General features: G+C 47.3%; 1 protein-coding gene across 1 annotated transcript in view; it reads right to left on the reverse strand.

Annotated features, from left to right (window-relative positions):
* SLC15A1 (solute carrier family 15 member 1) overlaps positions 1-6,073 on the reverse strand; it is a 42,193-nt gene extending 36,120 nt beyond the window's left edge. Inside the window, exons 1-3 of the mRNA XM_007467227.1 lie at positions 5,899-6,073; positions 5,660-5,801; positions 4,593-4,712 (exon numbers count right to left, since the gene is read on the reverse strand). Of these exons, the coding sequence (XP_007467289.1) occupies positions 4,593-4,712; positions 5,660-5,801; positions 5,899-6,073 (437 nt within the window). The remainder of the gene's footprint in view (positions 1-4,592; positions 4,713-5,659; positions 5,802-5,898) is intronic.
* Positions 6,074-13,002: the final 6,929 nt, after the last annotated feature.

Below are 13,002 nucleotides of genomic sequence, written 5' to 3' on the forward strand. Positions count from 1 at the left end.
AGTGCTGAAATGTGAGATCCTTAAAATCATCGGCCTCTCTTTCCCCTGATTTCCCTAAGAGGACCAGGCACACAGAGAAGGGATTCAACCTGTATTAGAAGATAATTCAAGAAATGCAGTCTTGACAGTTGAATGAAACTTGAACTCAAGGGTCTTCAAATTCATACTTTTATCTAATAATTTACCATCTAGAAAATTTAAAGAAATGGCTTGAATTCGGAACAAAGATTTATGTATGGAGTTCTTTTGTAGCCTTATGATTTTTAGCAAAAGAATGGGTAAGCGAAATTTTAAGCATTGTCTCTGGTGTAGTCATAACAGACTAATAATAGTCATTAAAAGACATTAGAAAACATGATTTAATTGCAAAGCAGAATAGCAGGGTTATGTAGTAGGGTCTTAACTTGTTCACAAAGTACAGAAGACTGAAAAAAGTAGAGCAAAATGTTTATTACTATAACTTTTATAATAAAAAAGAGATTATTTATAATAATAAAAGGGATTAAAGAGTTGGGTTTTTTTTGTTTGTTTGTTTGTTTTTTTTGCGGTACACGGGCCTCTCACTGTTGTGGCCTCTCCCATGTGGAGCACAGGCTCCGGACGCGCAGGCTCAGCGGCCATGGCTCATGGGCCCAGCCACTCGGCGGCATGTGGGATCTTCCCAGACCAGGGCATGAACCCATGTCCCCTGCATCGGCAGGCGGACTCTCAACCACTATGCCACCAGGGAAGCCCTAAATTTAATTTTTTTAAATTTACTTTTGTGTTTTCCAAGTTATCTGTGTTTTACCTCCTGAGTTGAAAAAAAGCACTCACAGAATTTACCAACCCTCATTTTGTTAGATTTACAATAGATTACTACAAATTTCAGGTTTTATAAGTGTTTATTCCATAGCTTCTTGATTGCTAATATTGTTTTAAAATGCTAAAAAAATATTTTATGAAACAGATAAAGTCAAGGAAGGTACTGCACATAGAAAGAATTCTTTAAAAAATCATGCCCATCTTCCTAGATTAACTGGCAGAAGCACCTCTTTCATCTTGCTTGCCTCTTAAAACAACCTGTGTTTGGTGGTGTCACTCTGAGCATTTTAAAGGACAACAAAAACATGGCCAGTTGAATATTATATACCATGCACTCCCGTGAGGACTGTAGGCAGGTTTCAGTACTAACCCCGTGAAATAAAATAAGTCACTAAGCTTTCTTGAGTACCTACTGCTTGCCAGGCAGTGTTCTAGGTGCTCTACCTGGATTAACACACAGGCAGGTACTATTACAAATAAGGACAACTGGGCACAGAGGTTAAGAAACTTGCTGAAGATTAATACTAGGAAGAGGCACAGGCAGAACTTGAACCCATATGGTCTGGCTCCAAAGTCCATGCTCTTAATTGATATCGTAGATTAGAAAATTGAGGTGTGGAGGAGATAAGTTGGCCTAGGGCCTACAGCTCCTCTGTGGGACTCAGATCCTGGAAATCTGAGCTGTGGATTATACCCTGCTTATACCCACTCCCCTCCACCTACACAGTTCCCTGGGGTCACCACGGGTTCACATCCAGGGACCTAGCCTGGATGGCAACCTGACTGACTAACAAACCAGAAACACAGATACTGCAGATACTAATTTGAATTTCAGTAATACTTTCCCAACCCATTAGATGGTTTACTCGTAGATCGAGGAATCGAAGCAAAAGAACAGAAAACGAAATAAATCTTTACAACCTGTCTGCTAGGCCAGACTGCCATGAAGGGAAATTCATCTCACAGAGGAGCAGTTGTCAATAGCACTGTTCATCAAGAAAGCAGAACATAGGGCTAGAAAAAATATTTATGAAACTGAATTACCGAAAAATGAGCAGAAATGTGGTACAAGACAGAAAATCAAAGGTACAGAGTCTTGAGGAAACCTGGGGCAATTGAGGATCAAGGTCTGTGGGAGTTCATGTCCCTCTAGGGAAGATGGAGATTAATACAAACATCCCGTGCACTGACCACGCCTCATGGGAGATGCACCCAAGACACCAAGCCTTCAAGTGAGCAATGACTCCAGACAACTGTTAGGATGGTGACACACTGAGGACCCAACTCTGAGTCAATTCAACACCTTTCTCTACACTGATGAGGGAGGAAAGCTTTCCTTACACTTATGGTGAAGGTTCAAGGAAAATGATTAAAAATTAGAGCATCAAAGCGGGGAGGGATAAATTAGGAGTTTGGGATCAGCAGATACCAACTACTATACATAAAATAGATAAACAGGGCTTCCCTGGTGGCGCAGTGGTTGGGAGTCCGCCTGCCGATGCAGGGGATGTGGGTTCGTGCCCCAGTCCGGGAGGATCCCACATGCCGTGGAGTGGCTGGGCCCGTGAGCCGTGGCCGCTGAGCCTGAGCGTCTGGAGCCTGTGCTCCGCAGTGGGAGAGGCCACAGCAGTGAGAGACCCGCGTAGCACAAAAAAAGAAAAAAAAAAAAAAAAAAAAAAAAAGGGCCTGCCATGGCTCATGGGCCCAGCCACTCGGCGGCATGTGGGATCTTCCCAGACCAGGGCATGAACCCATGTCCCCTGCATCGGCAGGCGGACTCTCAACCACTATGCCACCAGGGAAGCCCTAAATTTAATTTTTTTAAATTTACTTTTGTGTTTTCCAAGTTATCTGTGTTTTACCTCCTGAGTTGAAAAAAAGCACTCACAGAATTTACCAACCCTCATTTTGTTAGATTTACAATAGATTACTACAAATTTCAGGTTTTATAAGTGTTTATTCCATAGCTTCTTGATTGCTAATATTGTTTTAAAATGCTAAAAAAATATTTTATGAAACAGATAAAGTCAAGGAAGGTACTGCACATAGAAAGAATTCTTTAAAAAATCATGCCCATCTTCCTAGATTAACTGGCAGAAGCACCTCTTTCATCTTGCTTGCCTCTTAAAACAACCTGTGTTTGGTGGTGTCACTCTGAGCATTTTAAAGGACAACAAAAACATGGCCAGTTGAATATTATATACCATGCACTCCCGTGAGGACTGTAGGCAGGTTTCAGTACTAACCCCGTGAAATAAAATAAGTCACTAAGCTTTCTTGAGTACCTACTGCTTGCCAGGCAGTGTTCTAGGTGCTCTACCTGGATTAACACACAGGCAGGTACTATTACAAATAAGGACAACTGGGCACAGAGGTTAAGAAACTTGCTGAAGATTAATACTAGGAAGAGGCACAGGCAGAACTTGAACCCATATGGTCTGGCTCCAAAGTCCATGCTCTTAATTGATATCGTAGATTAGAAAATTGAGGTGTGGAGGAGATAAGTTGGCCTAGGGCCTACAGCTCCTCTGTGGGACTCAGATCCTGGAAATCTGAGCTGTGGATTATACCCTGCTTATACCCACTCCCCTCCACCTACACAGTTCCCTGGGGTCACCACGGGTTCACATCCAGGGACCTAGCCTGGATGGCAACCTGACTGACTAACAAACCAGAAACACAGATACTGCAGATACTAATTTGAATTTCAGTAATACTTTCCCAACCCATTAGATGGTTTACTCGTAGATCGAGGAATCGAAGCAAAAGAACAGAAAACGAAATAAATCTTTACAACCTGTCTGCTAGGCCAGACTGCCATGAAGGGAAATTCATCTCACAGAGGAGCAGTTGTCAATAGCACTGTTCATCAAGAAAGCAGAACATAGGGCTAGAAAAAATATTTATGAAACTGAATTACCGAAAAATGAGCAGAAATGTGGTACAAGACAGAAAATCAAAGGTACAGAGTCTTGAGGAAACCTGGGGCAATTGAGGATCAAGGTCTGTGGGAGTTCATGTCCCTCTAGGGAAGATGGAGATTAATACAAACATCCCGTGCACTGACCACGCCTCATGGGAGATGCACCCAAGACACCAAGCCTTCAAGTGAGCAATGACTCCAGACAACTGTTAGGATGGTGACACACTGAGGACCCAACTCTGAGTCAATTCAACACCTTTCTCTACACTGATGAGGGAGGAAAGCTTTCCTTACACTTATGGTGAAGGTTCAAGGAAAATGATTAAAAATTAGAGCATCAAAGCGGGGAGGGATAAATTAGGAGTTTGGGATCAGCAGATACCAACTACTATACATAAAATAGATAAACAGGGCTTCCCTGGTGGCGCAGTGGTTGGGAGTCCGCCTGCCGATGCAGGGGATGTGGGTTCGTGCCCCAGTCCGGGAGGATCCCACATGCCGTGGAGTGGCTGGGCCCGTGAGCCGTGGCCGCTGAGCCTGAGCGTCTGGAGCCTGTGCTCCGCAGTGGGAGAGGCCACAGCAGTGAGAGACCCGCGTAGCACAAAAAAAGAAAAAAAAAAAAAAAAGATAAACAAGGTCCTACTGTACAGCACAGAGAACTATATTCAATATCTTGTAATGAACCATAATGGAAAAGAATATGAAAAAGAATATATAAATGTATAACTGAGTCACTTTGCTGCACATCAGAAACTAGCACATTGTAAATCAACTACGCTTCAATAAAAAAAAAATTTTTTTTTAATTTTTTTAAACAAGCAACTAGTGAGAGGATGGGGTAGGGCCGCAGTTAACATCAACTCACACGTGCACAGAAATACTGTCAGGCTTTCCATCGTGGTTGAAGTCCGTGAGGTCATTAATTGAGCTCACTGCAATGACTGCTTGTCCAATGGTGTAGACAATGGACAGCGACACAATTGTCCTATGTTAAAAGAGGTCAAGAGAATCCAAGTTAATTGTACAAGAGCCATACACTTCCTACGCCAGTGCGAAAAGGCCTCTGCTTCCAACTTTCAAAAGCCCAGTCATGATTCTCCTTGTTTCTCAAACTGGGACAATAACCTGATAAACCCTTGCAAGGCAACCTGCTGAATAATTTGTTCCTCAGCATGTAAGCACTGAGCGAAGTTTTGGCTGCAGGAACCTGGGGAGGCAGAAGATCTGTTCTTTCCTTCAACTATTTGAAAGACTCAGTGTCTATTGTTACCTAACTACTGAAATGATGACCTGTATCTTTAAACAGTCAGAGATATTTACCTTGCACCTGGTAACAATATTTGGGCAGGAGTGGTCCATTGGTTATTTTTGAATTATACTGAGTAATTTTGAGATAGTGAATATTCCTGCCTCTGCCCGTGTCATGCATTTGACCTGGAAGAGCCTTTACTTCCTTCTGTGTTAAGTCCAAAGAAATGTCCCAATGACTCGCCCCCTGCCCTGCATCGAGCGCACTCTTGGAGCTGCTCCTGCAGGACTGGTTGAGCACCCTGTGCTTGTGGTCCAGCAGTTTGAGCCTTTCAGCAGCTGGGTTGTTTTGAGGGAGCTTTTTTGTTTTCTCAGCCCTTAATTTCTCACACGTCATTAACAACAGACGCTATCCCTCCTACTATTTCAAGATGCGACAGAGATGTTATAAGTGTTTAGAGGAGGAAAAAAAATCCTACCGATGCTACTTGCATTCACCCTGCCAAATGCCAGGCACTGTGCTGAATTCTGGCAATACGAGGATGAGTAGAAACAGGGCCTGGGACTCTCTCCTAAGAGTTTTACGTTCCCTGATTCTTCGTTCCCCTAGCCCACCCTCCGAAACCCCAAAGCTTATCATTACTCGTTGGCTTGCTCGTTAACAAGAAAGCTGCCACGACTCACTTGAACTTCCCCAGCCAGGAGTCGGCAATGAAAGCTCCGAGAAGGGGCGTCAGGTAGCACAGAGCCACAAACGTGTGATAGATGGCGGTGCCCAGATTGTCGTTCCAGCCGAGGAAATTTTGAAAGTACAGAATCAGGATCGCTTTTTGCCGAGGGTGGTGGAGGACGAGAGGGCAACAAAGTTAGCAGTGGCTACAGTAACTCACTGACGGGGGGTGGGGAGAGTGCTGAAGAGTTACCTCTCATTCCATAGTAGGAAAATCTTTCACAGAACTCATTGATCACGATAAAGAAGATGCTCACGGGATAACCAAAGCAGCTCTGACAAAGAGAAACAGTCTGCGTTTGAAACAAGCTCCTCACTGGTCCATATTCGCCAATGAGGGCTAACGGCATGCAGAGTAGCGGATGCATGTTTAGTAACTTATCAGAGGCACTCCAGAGGTGGAATCAAGAATTTAAAAGTTTTATTCCCTTACACTCTACATAGAGACAACAATGAAATGAAGATTTTCTTGTTTTATAGTTTTACTGTTAGTCTGAGAAAAGCTAGACAGGCAGACCTCAGAGATATTGTGGGTTTGGTTCCAGACCATCGCAATAAAGCAATAATTGCAATAAAACAAGTCATACAAAGTTTTGGGTTTCCCAGTGCATATGAAAGTTACGTTTACACTATACTGTGGTCTGTTAAGTGTGCAATAGCATTATGCCTAAAAAAGTAAGGTACATACCTTAAGTTAAGAATGCTTTGTTGCTGAAAAATGCTAACCATCATCTGACAACACAGGGTTGCCACAAACCTTCAATCTGTACAGAAGCACAATAAAACGAGGTATGCCTGTACACAGCATTTCCTAAACAGAAGAAATGTCACACAGGAACTCAGGATGGTCCCCTCATTGGTGTGAGATGCATGAGGTGCATTTGTTAAGCGAATAAAGCACAGCTGTGAACATTTACCGGCAAAACAGGTTGTAAAGTTTACATCATGGAGCTACGTGCAGCAGTAGAAAGGATACTCACGTGCGGTGAGGACATTCCTGAAAGGAAACAAAATGCCGCCGTTAAAGTCAAGTACTTAAAATGCTTTCGGCTGAGTTAAGCTCAGACCCTCCGTGTTGGTCAGGCCATCGGGTGTGTTGTCCAGACCCTCCGGCCCTGTCCACCAGCCCAGTCCCAGGCCTGGGCCGCTTCTCCAAGTCGGGCTGGGCTGGTGGCTGCATTTTCTTTCAATCACCTGCTCGGGCAACTCTCGTGTGTGGTCAGGATGGAGAGCCAGAGGCTCAGAGAATCTGCCGAAACCACATCCTCCTTAAAAGACTTAAAAAGGCTGCCCAATGCCCACGGGATAGAATCCAAACTTCACCATCTTACAAGGTCAGAGGGTTTGGATGGGGGTTAAACAGAAAACGCTTAAGAGTGCCTGCTACACAGTGAGGACCCACGCCCGCCCCGTTCCCTGGGCCGCCCTTCCTCCCGCCCGGCCCCGGCACACAAGGCTCCCGGGACACGCCACGCGCACCCGCCTAAAGTCCTCAACAAGACAGCGACCCCTCTGCCGGGAAGCCTCCTCTTAACGTGCCCCTTCCCTTCGCGAAGCCTCCTCTGACCTCCCCACGTCCCCGGTGTCTTTCCGTCAGAAAAGTGAATTAGAACAGGAAGAAAATGGGTGAGAATCCAAGTGAGTTGGTAGAAACCGGGTGCCGCTGACCGCCTTCGAAGTCCTAGCTGTCCCCTTGATCCCCTCTGTTCCAGCCCCTGCTTTTCTGTCTCCGCTGAGTTCCGGCCGGAGCGGCCTGTAGTCTCACCTGCGCCGCTGCCGATGCCGACAGCCCCGATCAGGGTCTGTCACAGGCTGTCCCAGCACCCACCACTCCCCGCGGCCCCTCCTCCAGCCCCACTGACGACCTTCGACTCCCCCGCGGGGCTCTGGATCCGTGACACCACAGCAATGGTTCTCAGACCGGAGGCTGCCTCAGAGGCACCCCCAGGGCTGGGTGGGGGGGAGCAGGCTTCTGGCCCCCACGCCCAGAGCTGCTGTCCCTGTAGGCCTGGCCTGGGCCCTCAAGCTTGCATTTCTAACAAGTTCCAAGGGGATGTCGGTGCTGCTGGTCCAGGGACCACACTCGGAGAATCACACGCAGACTGTGAGGTCGAGTTGCCTGACCGATCTACATAAGTTTTATCCCTGCCCTGTCCCCGAGCACCAGAGAGACCCGCCTGTGCCCTGTGTCCCAGGGGTGGGGGCGGGGCGGTGGAGGGAAGCGGACACAGAAGCCAGACGGCACGCTGCTGTCTCCACCACGGCCCCCAGAGCCAGCTCTTACACCTTCCCCTGCCTGGGCCTTTCCTCTCGGACCTGCCACCTTGTGTTTTCATCATGTGCAAGTCCAGGGCCCCATCCCACAAGAAACAAACCGCAGCTCTGCCTGAGGAACTCCCTTCTGGGCCTGGACCGCGTGGTCCTCCAGGCCCCCCTTCATCTCGTGGGCCGGGGTTTTCCTTCCTGAAGCCGCTCACGCTGGGCTGTGGGTATCCGCACTTCCCCAGCTCAGCACGGCCTCACACCCCACACCAGACAGTCTCCAATTCTTGCCTCATCATTTAAGAGCAGCAATGCTATTTTAGTCCTTGTCCTAAGGTGGGAAATATTAAAATTCTGGAAGGAGATTCTTCACCACTAACAGACTGGTTTTCTCCCCAGTTAGACTTCCTTGTGGGAAGGGGCTGCTCTCAGGGGCAACATGTGAAGAATGTGGGCATGGGGTCAGATGGGTAATGGGATCTCAGTCCTGACCCCCCGTGACCCTTGGGCAAGCCCACCTCCCCTGTGGACAGCCTGCCTATCAGATGAAGATAACTCCACCCACCTTCTAGGATGACTGTAAGAGTTCCACATGGGAAGCCCCAGACCAGGGCTCAATGGGTCCTTCAATGGGAGATGCTACCACATCAGAATCCTCAGCCCCTCACACGGTGCTTTTCAGAGTGGAAATTAAATGTTTGTTGAATCAATACATATTCCAAAGAACCAGCCACATTGGTCATCAAGTACTGTGTTCAGATCCTGGCTCTGCCACTTAGCAGTTCCGTTTGCCCCGCTAGCCTCCTTCTGTCGGTGAGGCTGACCTGGTGGGCTTCATCGGTGTCCCCATGTCTTCCCAATCCCCATAGAGTTTGGCCAATGGGGAGCCGTGGCAGGAGGTCAGAGGGTAAGGGTGTTCCTCTCCCTGAGGCTTCGCCCAGGCCACCTCAGATGGCTGAACCCTCAAGTGTCAGCCACTGTGCCTCCGAGGTCGGCCCTCTCTTCACACGACTCTCCTTCCAGGTTTCCATCCCGGTTTTGTACCACTTCCTACAGGTGGTAACAGTAAGGCTGATACTCCGGGTACCTGCACCATCACTTATGGTGCCCTGCCCCCCACCCATCTAAATGTCTTTCTGTGAATAAACACCCCTATTTTGAGTATGCCATCGGTTTCCTGCTGGGACCATTGTGGACAAACAAGCCACGTTTCATCACCAGACTCTACATGTTGCCGTGTTTCATCACCAGAGTGGGGAGACGGCCACTCTGCTGTGAAATAAAAGGACCTGCCAGGAAGGCGCTTTTGCAAAGTTCTACAGGACGAGCCTCTTGGCAGTATTCGAAGCCTGTTTCTTTGCTCTGTCTTCTCGAGGATCTAGCAGGACCATACGACGCTCCGCCTACTTCGACTTCAGATAATGTAGCCTTACCACTGTCTCCCAAAGACCAGACAAAGCAATGAGTATCGTCCACACAACAGCTCAGGTTGGTTCTTGCAATGGGCCTTCTAGAGAAAAGCAGGAGGAGGGTATGAAAATCCAGACTCAACAGAGACAGCCTGGAGCTTTGCTGCAATCATCTCTTTCACATGTTTCTCAGAATTTTGGTTTGCAGGGAAAGACTTCACCTGGCCAGGGTAGCACCTGTAATTTTTTGGCTAAATATTACTTAGCACCAATTATTTGCCAAATAATAATGGCAAAGGTTTTGTTTAGTTCAGACATGAATAGGGTTACAGCAAAGAGATCTTAAATCTTATTACAACAACCATCGCACCCAGAACTACATGATGGAAAATGAAATTCCTGAACTCCCTCAAGTGAAAATCTGAGATTTAGTACCCACTCATCACTCGGGAAGTTTTTTTCTTTTCTGAAAGCTGTGTGTTCCAAAGAACCACCTTTATTGCCGTGGGGCAGAGGTTGCTAAGCTCTTCTTTTATAGAATTCAGAGCTACTTACTGGATGTAATACTGCAGTCAGCATTTCTTAATACACCCGTGTCCTCTCAGGATTGCTGTCTGAGGAAGCTAAGTGTGGAAGGGGGGTTACGTTGAGCCTTAAGTCTGAACTCAAATTTCAACTGTCACAGGATTCTGTTTACTTTGGTACAGTTGGGTATACTGTTGATATCCTGATAGTAAATCTGATCGGCATATTTGAGTGGTCCGATGTTTCTAGCATCTTTCATGGGTCACTTGGTTTTAACTACTGATCAGAGTAAAACAGCTTAGCCAGTCCCGGCATATAGTAACCGTGGAATCAATGCTGGCTCTTACTGTTATTCTAAGCCTAGCAGTGCTTCTGTCTCTCTTTTGGCTAAAGAATTTAGTAAAATAAGTGTACATTATAAACCTCTATGATTACTGACTTGTGAGGACAGCAGGAAAAACCAAGAAAGACACACTATTGCTTTCCACTAGTTGATGGAATCTCTCCATTAAGGTGACTATTCCCTACTACTTAACGAAGCACATTCCATATTTTGAACCATTTAGGGATGGAAACCCTAACTTTAATGTTTTATTACCTAGAAACTGATAACTCCCTCAGCAACAGGATGGGCATAAAGAGTGCTTTTCTAGGATTTAGACTTGGGAAGGGAAGGAAGAGGCATCTTTGCTGGATCTAACAGAGAAGCTCGTACCTGCATGCAGAGAGAAAAGTATTCCCTATCATCGCCGGGAGGGAAATTGAGGGAAAGACGTAAGTACTGCATCATGTGTTGGGGATGACATTTCTGCAGTCACATGGTGCGGGTGGCAGAACAGTGGTCCCCCGAAGATGTCCATGTCCCAATCCCGAGGGCTTGTGGATATGTTACCCTCCACGGCAAAAGGACTTTGTAGGTGTGATTCATTCAAAGACCCTGAGATGGGGCATTTATCCTGGGTTATCTGGGTGGCCTCAGCACAATCAAAAGTGTCTTTGAAAGAGTCAAAGGAGGAGATATGAAGACAGAAGCGGAAGTTGGGGTGACAGCAATTGCTCGAAGGCCACCACGATCCAAGGAATATGGTGACCTCTAGAAGCTGAAAGGACAAGGAAATGGATTCTGTCCCTAGAGCCTCCAGAAGGAACCAGCCCTGCCAACACCTTGATTTTGCCCCAGTGAATCCCATGTCACACTTCTGACCCCCAGAGCTTTAAGATAACAATTTTGTGTTGTTTTAAGCCACTGAGTTTGTGGTGATTTGTTACAGCAGCCATAGGAGACTAATACACATGGGTTTGCCTCAAGCTCTGTAGATGTAGGTTTCATCTCTATTTACATAGATCATAAGACTCAAATCTCCTAGCAAGTTTTATTTGTCAGCAACATGTCCTTTTATCACTTGTTTTCCTGAGCTACATTTTCTATCTGAGGGCTTAGGAGTCCATACTCGGCACCTGCCTTTTTGATGGGATTTGGCAGAATCTGCACTTGCTCAGCTGCCTTCTGCAGGTTTCTGACTCTTCATAACCCAACTCTAAAGTGGGGATGCTGCCTTACAGGATGGCTACCCCGGGAATAAGGGGGTCTGAAAATGGTTTCATAAACCAGGAGTAAAACGAGTTTCCTTGATTATGGCTCTTTTAGGCTGTGCATCTGCCTCACAAAGTCGGTCACATGAGACCCCAGGGGACACAATGCTCCCGCTAGAATATACTTAGCCTCACTCTTAGCAGCAGTAGCTTCTGAGTTAAGGTGAGAACGCCTCTCACAGTATTACCCCTGCAGTTACTAGATGGAAGGACATGGGACTTTGGAATCAGCTTGGAGACATTCTTCCCAGCCATGAGGCTCTGGTCAAAACACTCAACCACTGGCCTTCCATCTCTTCATCTAGAAATGCTAACACCTTCTTTGCAGGTTGGTTAGTAAGATCGAAGCTACATTAATAAGATGAAGTTTGTTATTTACTGCATCCCATGAAGACATATGGGAAGTGTGGATGGATGTTTGGAATGGACTGACTTTAAAATAGGGACAAGAATTTGCCATGGGGAGCCCTGGCAGGGGCGAGAGGTGGCCCTTGAAGAAAGAGGCCGTCCCCTCCAGGGTTGCTCTCATTGACCAAAATCAGAAGGTCCTTATGATGTCACCTGGGGAAATTAGGTCATGGGATGAGGAAGTTGTGGACAGAGAAAAGTCAGGCTTCTCAAATACAAGCCACAGTGGCAAGCACTGACTTTCAGTCAAGCTGTCTTCAAATCGGCAGCAGTATAGTGCGTGACTGTGTGAGTGGCTGCAGGGGTGAAAGGAACGTTCAAAAAGTCTCCAGCGCAGTGGTTCTCCACGTGTGGTCCCTGCACCAGCAGAAGCAGCTCCTGGGAACTCCATGGAAACGCAAACTCTCAGGTCCAGCCCAGACCCACGGAATCAAAACCTCAGAGGGTGGGGCCAGCTGTCTGTGCCGGGGATACAGTTTGGGAGCCACTCGCTGCCCCAGAGCAGAGTTAGGGAGCCAACTGGAGGGGCTAGGGCGCAGGCAGGCGCGGAGCATCGCTCACGTCTGGGTGATCAGCTCCTATGATGTGATTCTGGCCTCGGCTCTTCATTCGCTCTTTCGGAGCTCTGTCCTCCGTTCACCAGGACGACGATGACAAACAAGACGCCTTGCCTCACCTTCCCGTCCCCTGCCCACCCCACTGACCTGAGCGTCCCGGGTGAAGGCTCTCAGGACTGCCCTCAAACCTCACTGGCTCTGCTACCTGCAAGGCCAGGCCTCCCCTGGGGACCTGACTTCTGTCATCCTCCACTGCATCAGCCCAGCCAGGCCTCCTACTTCCCCCTCCCTCCAGGCTCCTTCATGGCTCCCGGCAGCATTAGGGCAGTTAGCGCCTCCCCCCGCCACGCACCCGTCAGTCTCCCCACTCCTCTCTCCCCACTAAGATCCCTTTAGCCTCTTTACAATCACCCCAGACACAGCGAGGTGTTCTGACTTCTGGAAAGAGTTTCAGAGCCTCACATATCATATGATCCCCCCCACCTTTTTTTCTTTTTTGAGAAAATAAAGCATGTGCCATTTCAAAAAGAGCCCAGCAGGACA

The sequence above is a fragment of the Lipotes vexillifer genome, unplaced genomic scaffold, assembly GCF_000442215.2.
Source record: "Lipotes vexillifer unplaced genomic scaffold, Lipotes_vexillifer_v1.1 scaffold291, whole genome shotgun sequence".
In the NCBI taxonomy this organism is placed as follows: Eukaryota; Metazoa; Chordata; class Mammalia; order Artiodactyla; family Lipotidae; genus Lipotes; species Lipotes vexillifer.